Genomic DNA, 13998 nt, shown 5'->3' with positions numbered 1-13998 from the left:
ATGTCATCCTGAGTATCAGTTATCAATGGGGTCGGGGAGCGAACCAGGTCTCTAAATGTCTATTTTTCCGCCAATTTCAACAAAAAACCATTAAATTTTCCGTGAACCAGGTCGATCATCAGCAGCGAAGACTAGCTTATCAATTGACTTCTTGTAGTAGAATCTTTGAGTGATCAGTGCGAGGATTGAGATTATCTGAAAATTTCGGAAGTGGCACATGAAAAACCTTCCCAACTCACCTGTAACACGGCCAACGTCGTCAACAATAACGTGTTGCTCACAAAATTCTCATCAATTTTCTCACATTTCACCGACTCCGCCCCTTCTCTCTTCTCCATTTTCAGCTTCTCCTCAGTTGGCTCATTCTCCAAAATCAACATTTTCGTTGTTTCAACTTCCAAAGTTATATTGAATTCATCTGATTTTCCCTTGTGACTCCGAGGACTTCTATGTTGATAAACTGATGCTTTCGTCGGATAGGGAAGGGGTTCCACATCTGAATCCATTGTTTTTGAAATGGTTTCCACGTGGAAGATTTCTGGAAAAGGAAAATTTTTTTTTGGAGTTTGGCGCCAGTAAGACTCCGCCCATTTCTGCAATATTGCCGCAAGAAAGGTTCCAGGAAAGAACGATATTGGTATACTTTTTGAAGCTGGCTTGCTGGCCTAACTTTCTCTAATTTGGAGTTCTAGGCCATATCAACAAAATATTATCTGCCATTTCCATTCGGCCTAATACCCAATTTTGTCAGTTTTCTTTTCAAAATTTTTAGACAAATGAGTTATTAATGGATTTTACAAAATACTGTCTTCTGGTGGCCTAGAAAACAAAACTAGAGAAAGTTAGGCCAACAAATAATCATGCGGTAATATTGCAAAAGGGGCGGAGCATCAGCCCCCTAACAAACCTCTTTTTGGGAGCTTCTCCGGTTCAGCCAACACTGGAATTTTTCCCGTTTTCTTCTTTTTCAACTTTTCAGGAGCGATCTCCAATCCATATTCATTTACACCAGAATCAGAATTCCTGATCACTCCAAACTCTGCCACGTTATCCTGCCCGATGCCTTCTCCAGATTCCACATTTGGAAAATCGTAGCCATTTCCGTTTTGATTTTGATTGTGAAACTTTGAACTCAACGTCGGGTATGAGTTGTTCTGAAAAAACAAAACAAAAATTTGATCTACAAAAAATTAAAAGTTCGCTAGCACGAGTGGGGTTCGAACCCACGCGGTGTTATCCACCATTGGAACTTAAGTCCAACGCCTTAACCACTCGGCCATCGTGCTACATTGAAAGGGTCTACGAACATTACTAGAGAAGAAAATGGGAACAAGGGAGTGATGAGAGAGTCAGAGAGTCAGAGAGCAGCATTGCAGGAAGGACCGAGACATACAGATAGTTGGGAAGAAGAAGAGGAAGCGAGGAGTGGGATGGTTAGCCAGAAAACAACACAGAAAATGAAATTTGTTTTCTGTTTACTCTTTTTTTCCATGCTGGTGTGCACAATTTGAAACTGGAAAAGAGAGGTTTCTACTGATAAGACTTGTCTCTTCATTGAATGGCGTGAGAAAAATTATGACGTGGATTAATCAAAATTTTGAGATATGACAATGAATAGAAAATGCTCTACGTGAAATCCAAAAAATCTTTTTTTTTAATGGAAAACATCTAGTTTTTTTTACTGAAATTACATATTAGCACGACATGCGTCTTACAACCGCGCTCTACCGACACCGAAGAAAATGGCGTGCGAAATTGAGAAACTCAGAGAAAAAGAGACTTTTTTCAAGGGCGTTTCTGTAGAGCGCAATTGTTTATCACTAGAAATACGTCGGAAATTTCGAAAAAGAATTGACATAGCACCGTTTCTACAACTGTGCTCCACCGAAATCTCTTGAAAAATTATTTTTTTCCCTCCGCGCCTCTCAATTTTCAATGCAATTTCTTTCAGTTTCGGTAGAGCGTAAGGACCGATGTTAGAAAAAATTCAAAAAAATCTGAAAACTGAAAAATCCTATTTTTTCGAAAAAAATTTTTTGAAAAAAAAATTCTCAAAATTTCCTATTTCTATCTTGTGGAGGCCACGGCCGGCGTTTTTCTCTTCCATCAATTGTTGATTGGTCAAAAATGAAAAATCCATCAAATTTAAGGATGCAGAAAAACTGACAAATTTTTGAGAAACACCAGATCTTTTCTTATTTCTCAGCCATCCTGTTCATTTTTCCATACCTCGTCTCTCTGTGGTGAATTCGGTGTCCTCAATCTCTGCCTATCCACAGTAGTCGTCTTGAATGTTGTACTCGAAAACAGTTGAGCTCTTGTAGTCGTTGATCTTACTGTAGTCGTCGTCGTCGGGATATCTTCCGAAGTATTTTCAGTCCGTGGGGGCAAGGTTTCGACGCCATTCTCGTTTTTCTCTCCAATCTCCTTATTCTTGTGTTTTACATAGTGAACTTTAATTGGTCCCAAATCGAGTGGTCGACATATTGGAGGCTGAAAGTTAGAGTAGAGGGGGGACATCCGGATAATCAGACTCACCGATATTCCTTCACACCCATTTTCTTGTTTCTGACATGTTGTGATTTGACAGGAAAAATGAACCATCACTTGATCCGCGTATCGAAAAGCACGGACAGCGGTGAACGCGGATTTCAAGTCGGAGGAATAGGTGACTTCGGGGAAAAGAGTGAAGTCGGTGACACATCTGAAATTTCTAGACGACTTTCGTAACTATAATTAGAGTATACTGTACCCTCTCTCATCGATAAACTGGAAGTCCTTGCCCGACTCGTCACGAACAACGCAGGAATGAACGACAAAGCCGAAGCGATCTGAAAACTCAAATACAAGAAAAATTGAAAATTTTACCAGCTACTTACCACTATCACATGTCCATTTGTGAACCACCACATCTCCTACATTTGCAAATTTCACAATTGGACCGTTTAGTGACCCAGATAACACATCATACCTACACTTTGGTGCATTCCGACTTTGCAAAGCAGTCGATGGAATGTCACTGTAAATTTTCAGAGATGAAACCGCGCTCCATTGCACACTTAACTCACGACACGTTAATTCTCTGTTGGAGAACTGAATCTTGTTGTCTGTAGATGCAGTTGAGACGGTATGCTTTGTCAAAAGAAGTGATGAATAGAGAATGGTGTTGAATGATAACAGTAACATCGTAGGAGATTGAGGGCGGAGTTACCTGAAAGAGAGGTGAGAGGGGGGGGGGAAGGACGTGAGGACACACAGATGGACAATATTATGGTTCAGGAAGCTTGAGATGCTTGAGAACAGGGGCATCTGGACAAGGGAACACAAAGATAGATCAAAAAGAGCTTTGGAAAAACTGAGATTGTGCTCGGCCCGGACGGCGCAGCTTCATGAAAAGGTACCTTTTTACCAATTTTTTGTAATTTTTTTTGATTAAATTCTGAAGTATAATCAAAATTTCGACATTTTCGGAAAAAAATTCGAAAAAAATTTCAAAAATCTAGTTCAATAATTTTCTTGAATTTTGAACCCCGGGCAAGTTGCTTATTGGGATAAACGAATGTACAAGTCCGGACATCAGGAGAAACAGAAACACAGATGGACATACGGACAAATAGATACCCGGGGAAATATTGACATCCGAAAATGTGGACATCCAGACGCACGTAACTACAGACAGACAATGGAATAAAAATGATTTCTAGACATTCGGACATCGGCCCCTACAGACACACAGACAGACATTAATAAATTCAAACTCACATTCCTCCGCCTTCTCACATTACAAGGTCCTCTGAACGGTAGATCCATGACAATTGGTTGATTTGTCAGACGAGTACAATAGTTCAGATGGCAGACTCTGAAAATTCTTTTTTCTGTCTCTTACCCTGTTTGTCCCGATGTCTTTCCTAATTTCTCCCCATTCCATTCCATCTGTCCGTTCTTGTTCCCATCATCATCATCATCATCCTAGCATCTACTGTCTCCATGAAATAGTTACAAAAACTGTCCTTGGACAGTTATACTTCCTCACTCACTCACTCTCCCACAACTAAACAAATAAACATTTTTCTTCTTCTTCTTTTTTTCACTCAACTACCACAAAAAAAAAGAGTTTCATTTTGATACTTGAGTTGACCAGAGAATATGGGTCAACGAGTTCATTACTCACGTTTGTGGAAAGAATCCGCGTACGTAGACGTGGCCACCGAATGTTCCAGTTGGACTGATATGGAGACGGATTCCTTCAGAGCCGCATTCCTGGAAAATGAAAGAGAAATTGCGAAGGGTTTGGAAAAATCTCAAATCACTTCTCGTTTCAGTTTTACCTTGTGCAAAGTTATTCTAGGTCACGAAGAATTTTAAGTAGTAGAGTTTTAGCATAATTAAGTTTCTAGGCTTTATTCTTACGTATGTATTTTCTGAAAACCCGGGTTTCAAAGAAGAATACTATTAAAACACATCAGAAATGCCCCAGAATCGAGATTTTCAAATTCTAATCTACATAGACTTCCTATGGTAGTTCAGGTTACTGTAAGAAAATGGAGCATACAGTTCCAAAAATGAGTGAAGGAAAACGCGCCAAAGGTTCACCAGAAAAAATCTATCAGATCTGTGAATTTAGTTAATTAGGTTACTGTAGTCAGGTCTACTGTAGCTATAGTGATTTGACAATCTGAGATGTTCAAATATCAAGTTCTATCCCATTTGAGCATTTTTACACAAACGCGTCCTCAGCGCGCCAGATCACAAAGAAAACTGCGACTGTAATCCAGTCTACTGAAGCGAATTTGACAATCTGAGCTGTTGAAATATTACGCTCTTCCCAATTTGAGCATTTTTAATTAAACGCGTCCTCGGCGCGCCAGTCCCCAGATGAAAATCAACAAAGAGGCACGTACTAATGTGATCACCGTAATTTCACGATTCAAGGGAAAAACGGACAAACCGACGGACAGACCGATCACTTACCAGCCTTGGCGGTGACATCTGCGTATAATAATAGTTGTAGTCAATATTATTTCCAGCCAACACAATCCTCTTCCAAATCAGAAATATAAAAATCCACGAGTACTTGACAATCATCACGAATCCGTAGTCTTCTTCATGTGTGGCACCAAATAGAATAACCAATTCAGGGGAGAATTATTACGAGATCTCTCTCCCTCCGAATGACCACGCAATCGCTTAATAGCACGCTTTCGAAAAGTATTCCCTCTAGTGGCTAAGGAAGGAAAACGGTCGGCCGTCCGATCGGATCGAATACAAATACACAAAACAACACACAAAAGGACGGAAAAAGTAGAGAGAGAGAGGGGGCGGAGTCTTAATTGATGATGGCATTGGTATGGTGTTGATGATGATGGCGCCATGTGAAGAGACAAAAAGTTAGAGGATATTTGTGCCAAGGACTCGATGATATGTAATTAGAGGGACATGTAACAAGTGTTGTACACGAGAACTGGGAATTTTCTTTTTTCTGGAGATAATGGGAGGTCTATGGGGGATGTCTGAAGGAGGAGAGAGCCTTGAACTCAGAACTTTGAAGTGTTAGCTCATTATGACATAACAATGAGGTCAGGCTAAATTATAGTGCTAATCAAGTTCAGGAGCGTGCTATCATGTCATGTTATGACCTACTTTTATGATTTTGTTAGTAGTTTTTTGTAGGTGAATTTTTTGATAGCTCTTATAATCTATGAGATATGAGTTTCAGAAGAAAGACAACCGTAGCTCAGATGGCCAAGGTAACTGAGAAAGTGTGTTCAAGCTATCTCGAACCTTACCTTTTAAGTGGATTTTAAAAAATGCATGCCATCTGTTTTGCTAGTATTTCAACATAATTTCATGCATGCAACTCTAGTTTGACGTCTGAAATTACAATACTCAACATGTGTATTGACTCAATCGCTCTTGAAACAAGGAGCTCTTGACAACTGTACTGCATACGGATTAACCGGCAAGGGTTTGAGTTACTGTAAACAGAAACGAACTAGGTTTTGAAAAACGTGAAAAAATCTTTGGATAGAGACAATCCTCTGAACGTTATTTAGAATACACATAAGCATAATTGAGCTACAGGTCCGATCAAATTTTATCGTTTCATAGTCAGCCAAGATCCTGAATTTTCTACCGATGCCAAAGCAAATGACCTTCTAGAATTTGTGATGCTCCAATCGAGATCTCTATTTTCGTGGTTAACAGATTTTCCATGCTCTCATCAGATTTGATGTAGGCTTTTCTGGCTCCGCGACATGTGGCGTTTCGCAACCACGATGTCTCGCAACCACACCGTATTCACATATTTGGGTCATTTAAAAACTTTGAGTATACCAAAGGGCCTGGCAGCATATTTGAAAACAATGAAATTGAAGATAAAGTTGTCTGACCCTTTTTTGACAAAACTAGGTTAAAATATTGCTAGTTGTATAGTTGCGAAACGTCTTAGTTGCGAAATGTCACAGTTGCAAAACGGCGCAGTTGGACACCCTCAGATCTCTTCGCTTTTTGTTGTAAATTTCCATCGAATGTATTTATTAGCGCCTACTAACACAACTATTCCAGACTTCTGATAATTTCCTGAATTAAAAACACCGAAATTTATGCAGACAGCTAAAATCCTGAAAACTGAAAAATCCAGCGGTTTCTGACACCTAAGAAACCCATTCCATCTATCCAATCATTCCTCATCACACCGTAACTGTTTTCCTTTCATTCATTCTCTCCATCAAACAATTGTAACATTTCCCAGTTTTCCAACCATTTACAGCCCCTCCAATCATCAATTCATCTCTACCTAAACACCCTCTTTTTTATCTGAAAATGAGAAAGGAAAACGATCAGTCTCTCCTTGTAAAAATTCTTGTTTGGAAAGTATAATGAGATGCCATTGTGGTGACTTCTCTCCGATGAAAAGTTTCATTTCTCTTCGCCTTTAAGCCTAATCTGTTCCACCAGTGAATGAGAGAGAATCGAAAAGCTATTCTGAACTGACCGCCGATCTGACGAGTTATTGCGTCAGGTGATCATAAAGATGTGAAGGGAAAAAATGGATTAGGTTAGGAGGGAAAGTCAAAATAAAAACGGATTAGATTTGAAGAGGAAGGACAGGAAATGAAGAAGTTCTGCTAGAAAAAAACAAAATAGTTGAAAGGAGCGAATGGTAAAGTGAAAGGGATTAAGATAGGCTAGCAACTTGTCTAGATTTGGGAGAGGGGATACCTGGAACAAAGGGAAACATTTTGAGTTCTAGAATAAATTTGGGATATCTTACTAGCAGGTCTTATTATTTCAGTTTGTCAGTGGATGATTTGTGTGTCGAAAATCAGAATTGCAATAAATGTTCATTTAAAAGAAAGAAAACACGAGAATTATTTTCCAATGGTACACTTGAGTCCTGGGCAAGCATTGGCGAAAGTGTAACGGAAGTTCTTGCATCCATAGTGTCCGGCCTGAAAGTTAGAAATAAGATTTGAAATGATAAGTAAACTAACCGATGCATCTCCAGTTGAGTTACTGTAGACAGTGTTCAAGCAGTTTCCAGTTTGTTGGACAGATCTGAAGAATAGATAATGGGGGAGGAGACACATTTGGATATGTTCTTACGAGCAGAAGTGGACGGTGGAAACGGTTTGATTGAAGGTGTTGACGCAGTTTCTGTAGGGAGTGGAGGCGGGAATGTCATCGAAGTTGTTCCATTGATTGATTGTTTCTGAAGTTAAAAATAATCATGGAAAATGGAATGAACTCTCACCTTGATATCCTCCTCCACAAATCCATTCGAGTCCACGGAAAGTTCTGACGTAGTCGAATCCTGGGAATGATCGTATGATTGTATGAAGAAGATGAAAGGAGACTTACCATTTGAAGAATCAGTGTTGTTACTCTCAAGACGAGTATGAAGATTCATGCAAGTGTAGTAGGTGTGTCCCAAGCAGTGATAGAAATTGGTACGGGCTCTGCAGATCTTGCTCAGTTGTGTCACATTTGAATTCAAATAATTCTGAACAGTTTCGAAGATTCGAGATCCATTACTGTAGCTGACTGAAGAGTTCAATCCGAAGTTTTGATTGAACGAGTACTGTAATGAGTATTGAGAACTAGAAGGAATGAAATCTGAAATACCTGACAGTAGTTCAATTGAGCCAGATTACAACTCGTATCATTGTTTGTTGGTTTCTCCAGTTGAGCAGTGAAATTGATGAATTTCTCAGTCAGAGGGAATGGAAGAAGGAAGTCGGAACGAGAGAAAGCAACAAACACAAGAAGAGCAATGACGGCCGAACGCATTCTGAAATCCGTTGTTTTCTTGGTCAGACTCCAATAATTTTTCTGATAAAAACGAGTGTGATAAGGAAAGAAAGTTTTGAAAGATAAGAAATCAAATCATTATGAATACTCCCTTCAACTTCTCTTTTATACAAATAGAATTCGTGATAATTATGATGTTTTCTCGGGTGCAAATAAATGGAAAAAAGATAAGTAAATGATGTAAGAGACAGTTTAAGAAAGTGTGACTGTAATTCTATCTGATAAGATCGAGAAGTACCGAAATGTTATCTGTTTGTGGTTTGTAAAGGCTCGAAAGACTGATTTCCTTCTGGTTAACGCCCTAAAAAGAATCATTTTGGGTGGAGTTGGAATCAATTAGTCACAGTATCATGATGATTTATTTCAAGATTTTGCAAATTCAGATGTAGAACTGTAAGATCCACACCCCTTTGAACACAATGTAGCATTTGTGGAAATACTGTTATAAAAGGGAAAGATTTGGAGACATAATCAGTAGCCTCTTCTTCTTTTCTAGATGGTGAAGGTTGAGGCATACTGTAGTTACATCTTCTTACTTCTTCCTGAGTTTCAGCAAACTTGCAAAGAATCTAATCAAGTCTTTCTCTAATTTGTCACAATTCAAACCTAGATTTTATGCTTGCTGGAAGATTTGCATCTTTTCTGAAACTCTTGAGCTCTTGTAACCATTCATAATTAACAATAATGCAAGGCTATGAAAAAGGCCGTGAAGCAATTTTATATCGGTGTTCCCAGACATGGAAAATGTTCGCTTCTTCAGGCCTTGTATAGAACCAAAAGTTTAGTTTACCGTACGACAGCCTTGTAATAATGTGATCTGGAAGAGTTTCTGAAATCTATCAATATGTCCACTTTCAGAATGCGTTCGGCCGTCATTGCTCTACTTGTGTTCGTTGCTTTCTCTCGTTCCGACTTCCTTCTTCCATTCCCTCTGTCTGAGAAATTCATCAATTTCACTGCTCAACTGGAGAAACCAACAAACAATGATACGAGTTGTAATCTGGCTCAATTGAACTACTGTCAGGTATTTCTGATTTCATCCCTTCCAGTTCTCAATGCTCATTATAGTACTCGTTCAATCAAAACTTCGGATTGAACTCTTCAGTCAGCTACAGTAATGGATCTCGAATCTTCGAAACTGTTCAGAATTATTTGAATTCAAATGTGACTCAACTGAGCAAGATCTGCAGAGCCCGTACCAATTTCTATCACTGCTTGGGACACACCTACTACACTTGCATGAATCTTCATACTCGTCTTGAGAGTAACAACACTGATTCTTCCAATGGTAAGTCTCTTTTCATCTTCATACAATCATACAATCATTCCCAGGATTCGACTACGTCAGAACTTTCCGTGGACTCGAATGGATTTGTGGAGGAGGATATCAAGGTGAGAGCTCATTCCATTTTCCATCATTTTAAACATTTTCAGAAACAATCAACCAATGGAACAACTTCGATGACATTCCCACCTCCACTCCCTACAGAAACTGCGTCAACACCTTCAATCAAACCATCTCCACCGTCCACTTCTGCTCGTAAGAACGTATCCAAATGTGTCTCCTCCCCCATTATCTATTCTTCAGATCTGTCCAACAAACTGGAAACTGCTTGAACACTGTCTACAGTAACTCAACTGGAGATGCATCTGTTAGTTTACTTATCATTTCAAATCATATTTCTAACTTTCAGGCCGGACACTATGGATGCGAGAACTTCCGTTACACTTTCGCCAATGCTTGTCCAGGACTCAAGTGTACCATCGGAAAATAATTCTCGTTTTTTCTTTCTTTTTAATGAACATTTATTGCAATTTTGTTTTTCGACACACAAACAAATCGTCATCGAATATAAATCTCTAGGTTTTCTTTTATTGTTTTTCGATGACTCCAAGAACTGTTAGTTTTCCAATCGTTTGATTCAACTCCCTTTCGATTGATTTCTCCCGATTACGATGTCTTCGAAGTTCTTCAGCAAATCCACAGCTTTGCTCTAACTCTTCGATAAACCATTCTACAAACTGAAATTTCTCCAGCACATTTTGATTTATCAGGAGAATACGATGAAAATTCAATATCACCTTCCACTATTTTTATACAAGCGAATGTCCATTTGAAATTGGGGTTTTTTTTGGATATTCTGAAACCAGAAAACAACTATTTGAGTTCTAGAAAACAAAATTATTCTTGAAAAATGACTATTAATTAATCAATTCATTAAAATTTGCAAAATTCGTAAATAAAAACAAGGGAAAAAGAGAGTCACCGATAAAAAATGCACGGCATCGTAACAAGATAAGAGGAAATTATGTACAGAAAATAATAGAGCTGGATCGGATTGAAAAAAGGAGAAATACACGTTTCGAAGGATTGAGGTGTGACTTTTTTGAAAGGTTAGGTGTGGAAAGTCAGTTTTTTTGTTTCTAATTTTCTCAAAACATTGAGAAAATTATCGATCAGAGAGCTCTGGCGGTGGGTTGTAGATCGTCTTCTCCTTATAATAGACCTCTTCGTGTTCCTTATCACAAATCAACATAATCGATGCACCAAGTGTGAAAAGAGTGGCTCCCCAGGCCAATCCGTATGACCAATCGACTTCCCAATTCCTGCGGCTACCGTATTCGTTCATGTTCACGTAGAAGACGGCGGGGAACATGATGAGAGCGACGAGCTCAGTGAGCACTGGAAAAGTGGGTGATTAAGGAGGGAGGTTTCACGATGTTTTTGTTATTTTAGGGCGCAGTGACTGCGAAAACTTGGAAAATTTGCAACAAAAGTGTGAGTGTAATAAGAAGTTTGTCAGAAATCCAGATGCTAGACTCCGCCCACTTTTTGTTTGACAGGAAGCTGTGAGACCAGATTATGTTTGTAAATCTGTCAGTAAAGTAATGTGTCTGGATTTCAAAACTGAAATCGTAAGTACAACTAGTCTCGAGTCATGTTTTCATAATTTGATCTCATATAAGTTAGGCTCCGCCTACATTCTTGGACTGTCCGTTAGACGTATATAAGCTTAGACTTCATCAACTTCTGTTGACCTTTTGTAATTTTGCGTCAAAATAAGCAACAAAAATGACTTTCAAACTAAAAAATTGGTAGTTTTATATTCAATGTTTCTAATGTTTACGTTTTTTCTATTTTTTTTTTTGGTTGAAGAATTAAGAACTCACCAGCGATACCAGAACAGATAGTTGCAAATCGATACCATCTATACTTTCCACGAACATCTGATTTACTGAGTCCAACAATATTGAGGAGAGCCGACAGAGTTGTGCAGAATAGGGAGACGAAAAGAAGAGCGGCGGCGGCAATCAGGAATCCTGGAATAAGATTCATATAATTACACAAAATAATCATTTTTACTTACCATGATTTCTAGATGGTCCATGACAGTGTCCTGGTGCAGGGGCACCTGGGAATGGAGCCGCATGAGTTGGTTCGTTGGATGAAGTGCATTCTTTGAAGAGTCCAGTTCGGAATGATCCAGTTTTGAGCCAAGATGTTGAGCAGAGGGCGACGATGAGGAGACCGATGGCGATGACGAGACATATTAGGGAGATTATCTGGAATTATTAGAGTTGGGCGGTTTAATTCTTGTATGAGAAGGAAAAAAAGTTTGACTTATGGAATGGTCTAGGAAACTAGGCTATTCAAAAAAATTAAAACCTTCAGTTTATGACTTTAAAATTCGTTTTTCCATGATTTCTCCGCTGGGCCAACCCTTTTTTAAAGATTGAGAATGACAGTTTCGCCTCTTTTGAAAAATGACCTAGAAAACCAAACTCTGATTAAAATGAGACATTAAAATCCCCACTAATCCTACTGTTTTTGAAATAGCCCATGGCCTAAGTTTTCATACTTCGGTTTTCTAGGTCATCAGCCTAGCCTAGGAGCCTAAAGCTTAGTAGTTAGAGAGTTTTCTGTTCTTTTCCATGAAAACGGAGAAACTGAAAAGTTTGGAGTCCTAGGCCACCAAAGCTAGAAACATAGGCCATGACTCAAAGACCATTACTTTTTGGATTTCAATATTTTTTTTCGTTTTTCCCAAAAATCTAGCAAAAAATACTCACTTTGAGAGGCCGAACCGCCGAAACGGCCTCAATGGTAGTTCGCTGAACGGCTACCATCCTATCGCGTGACGAGGTTCTCTCGATATCCGGAATTCTGGAAAAAATGAAGAATTTATTTTTTGAATTCAGATATAAAGTTGAAGGAAAAAAGAAGCAAACACTGAAAAGATGTAATAAAAATAGTAGTACTACTACTACCAAACATTTTTAAAAGTTAGTTGAGTAATAGTTGTTGTAAAAAGAGCAAGAAAAAGAGGGCGAAAGAAGAAGAAGAGCAAAAGAAGGCTCAGTAAGGGGGAGTGAGAGAGTGTTAGACGGAGAGAGACGCAGAGAAAGAGAGAAAGAGAAGAAGCTCTGGTATAATCGGTCTAACTAGTTTCTTCCCACCAACACATAAACTAACCTCCGATTAATATTTATTTTTATCCGCATGTATTTCTGGTTTACTTGTGGTGAATGTTCTAGAAATAGGTTTAGAAAAAATGGTTTTTTTTCGGTTTGGTAACCGAAGTTTTGGTTTTCTAGGTCACTGAGAAATACAACCAGAGATGACTAGGAAGTTTAGAAAGTTGAGAAATTTAGGTCTTTAGGCCACCAAAGCTGAATATTGAAGATTACAGTAATCTTAGGATCATGTCACCAATTTTCGGATTTCTAAACCATCTGATTATAGGATTTCTAGGCAATGGGAATCTTGAGTTTCTAGCTCTCGGTAGTTTTGGGGATCTAAACCATTTTTGTGGTTTCTAGGCCACCTATTTTTTTCGGTTTCCAGGCCATCATGAATTCGGAATTCTAGCCCACCTAACTTTTGGTTTCAAGGTGATAAAATCTCCCCAAGATCTCAAAAATTCTGAATTTCAGAGAAAAAAAGCATCAATGATACATATAAATGTGAGAAAAAATAAACCAAGTAGTCTCTTCTTCTCCTTCTCATGACTTCGTCTTCACGAGACTCTAAATTGAATAAATGAGTGAGTGTGTGAGAAGATGGAGAGAGCTCTTTTTTGCTCCTTTCTTGGTTTTTTCTGGTCGATAAACATTTCGAAATAGTTATCGGTTTGTCCGGATGTCCACAGAATTTCCAAAACAGGAAAAGGTAGGTGAGAGCACTTGAAAATAAGAAAAGATGGGAATGGAAGAAGGAAGAAGATGCTGGAGGAGAGAAGGGAGGAGAGTGGGTGTATTGAATTTCAGTGCGCATTCCTATACACCACGTTTTGTTATGGGAAAAGGGGCAGAGTGGAGATGAGTTTGTTGTATAGTTGGTAGAGGTGGTGGTGACCTAACTTCTGGAAATGGGAAATGATGGACAAGGAAACTAAGAATTGTGAGGACTAGGAATTCAGGAATCGGGGGGCTAAAATTCCACGAGACGGTAGCCTAGAAAATAAAAACGTGGTGGCCCAAAAAGACTGAACTGCGGGGGACTAGGAAACCAAAAGTTGTGAGGACTAGGAATTCGGGAATCGGTGGCCTAGAAACCAAACTGAGGTAACCTAGGAACTCAGAACTTTACAGTCAAGAAATACAAATCACGGAGACCTAGAAACTCCAAACTTTATGGCTTAGGAATTCAAAAATAAAGTTGGCCTAGAAAGTAAAAACGTGGTGGCC

At 38.9% G+C, this 13998-nt stretch overlaps 4 protein-coding genes across 4 annotated transcripts; 1 reads left to right on the top strand and 3 right to left on the bottom strand.

The window, feature by feature from the left end:
• Nucleotides 1-90: 90 nt before the first annotated feature.
• GCK72_004901 (uncharacterized protein) lies at nucleotides 91-4989 on the bottom strand (the record flags this gene model as incomplete). Its single annotated transcript, XM_003117051.2, has 11 exons — nucleotides 91-195; nucleotides 240-538; nucleotides 908-1154; nucleotides 2230-2493; nucleotides 2539-2704; nucleotides 2753-2831; nucleotides 2880-3019; nucleotides 3069-3211; nucleotides 3763-3859; nucleotides 4172-4260; nucleotides 4972-4989. 11 exons carry the CDS (start codon nucleotides 4987-4989, stop codon nucleotides 91-93), a joined length of 1647 nt encoding a protein of 548 aa, XP_003117099.2.
• Nucleotides 4990-7370: 2381 nt separating this feature from the next.
• GCK72_004900 (uncharacterized protein) lies at nucleotides 7371-8289 on the bottom strand (the record flags this gene model as incomplete). Its single annotated transcript, XM_053724939.1, has 6 exons — nucleotides 7371-7451; nucleotides 7494-7557; nucleotides 7606-7711; nucleotides 7754-7813; nucleotides 7861-8080; nucleotides 8125-8289. The coding sequence occupies 6 exons, from the start codon at nucleotides 8287-8289 to the stop codon at nucleotides 7371-7373; spliced, it is 696 nt and encodes a 231-aa protein (XP_053589133.1).
• Nucleotides 8290-9169: 880 nt separating this feature from the next.
• On the top strand, nucleotides 9170-10085 carry GCK72_004899 (uncharacterized protein; the record flags this gene model as incomplete). The annotated part of the gene is made up of 6 exons (XM_003117026.2): nucleotides 9170-9334; nucleotides 9379-9598; nucleotides 9643-9702; nucleotides 9745-9850; nucleotides 9899-9962; nucleotides 10005-10085. 6 exons carry the CDS (start codon nucleotides 9170-9172, stop codon nucleotides 10083-10085), a joined length of 696 nt encoding a protein of 231 aa, XP_003117074.2.
• Nucleotides 10086-10760: 675 nt separating this feature from the next.
• Nucleotides 10761-12438, bottom strand: GCK72_004898 (uncharacterized protein; the record flags this gene model as incomplete). Its single annotated transcript, XM_003116830.2, has 4 exons — nucleotides 10761-10993; nucleotides 11482-11631; nucleotides 11679-11874; nucleotides 12382-12438. 4 exons carry the CDS (start codon nucleotides 12436-12438, stop codon nucleotides 10761-10763), a joined length of 636 nt encoding a protein of 211 aa, XP_003116878.1.
• Between the last annotated feature and the right edge of the window lie 1560 nt (nucleotides 12439-13998).

The sequence above is a fragment of the Caenorhabditis remanei genome, chromosome II, assembly GCF_010183535.1.
Source record: "Caenorhabditis remanei strain PX506 chromosome II, whole genome shotgun sequence".
In the NCBI taxonomy this organism is placed as follows: domain Eukaryota; kingdom Metazoa; phylum Nematoda; class Chromadorea; order Rhabditida; family Rhabditidae; genus Caenorhabditis; species Caenorhabditis remanei.
The sequence above is the reverse complement of the archived record's forward strand: the minus strand, read 5'-3'. Positions and strand labels throughout refer to the sequence as shown.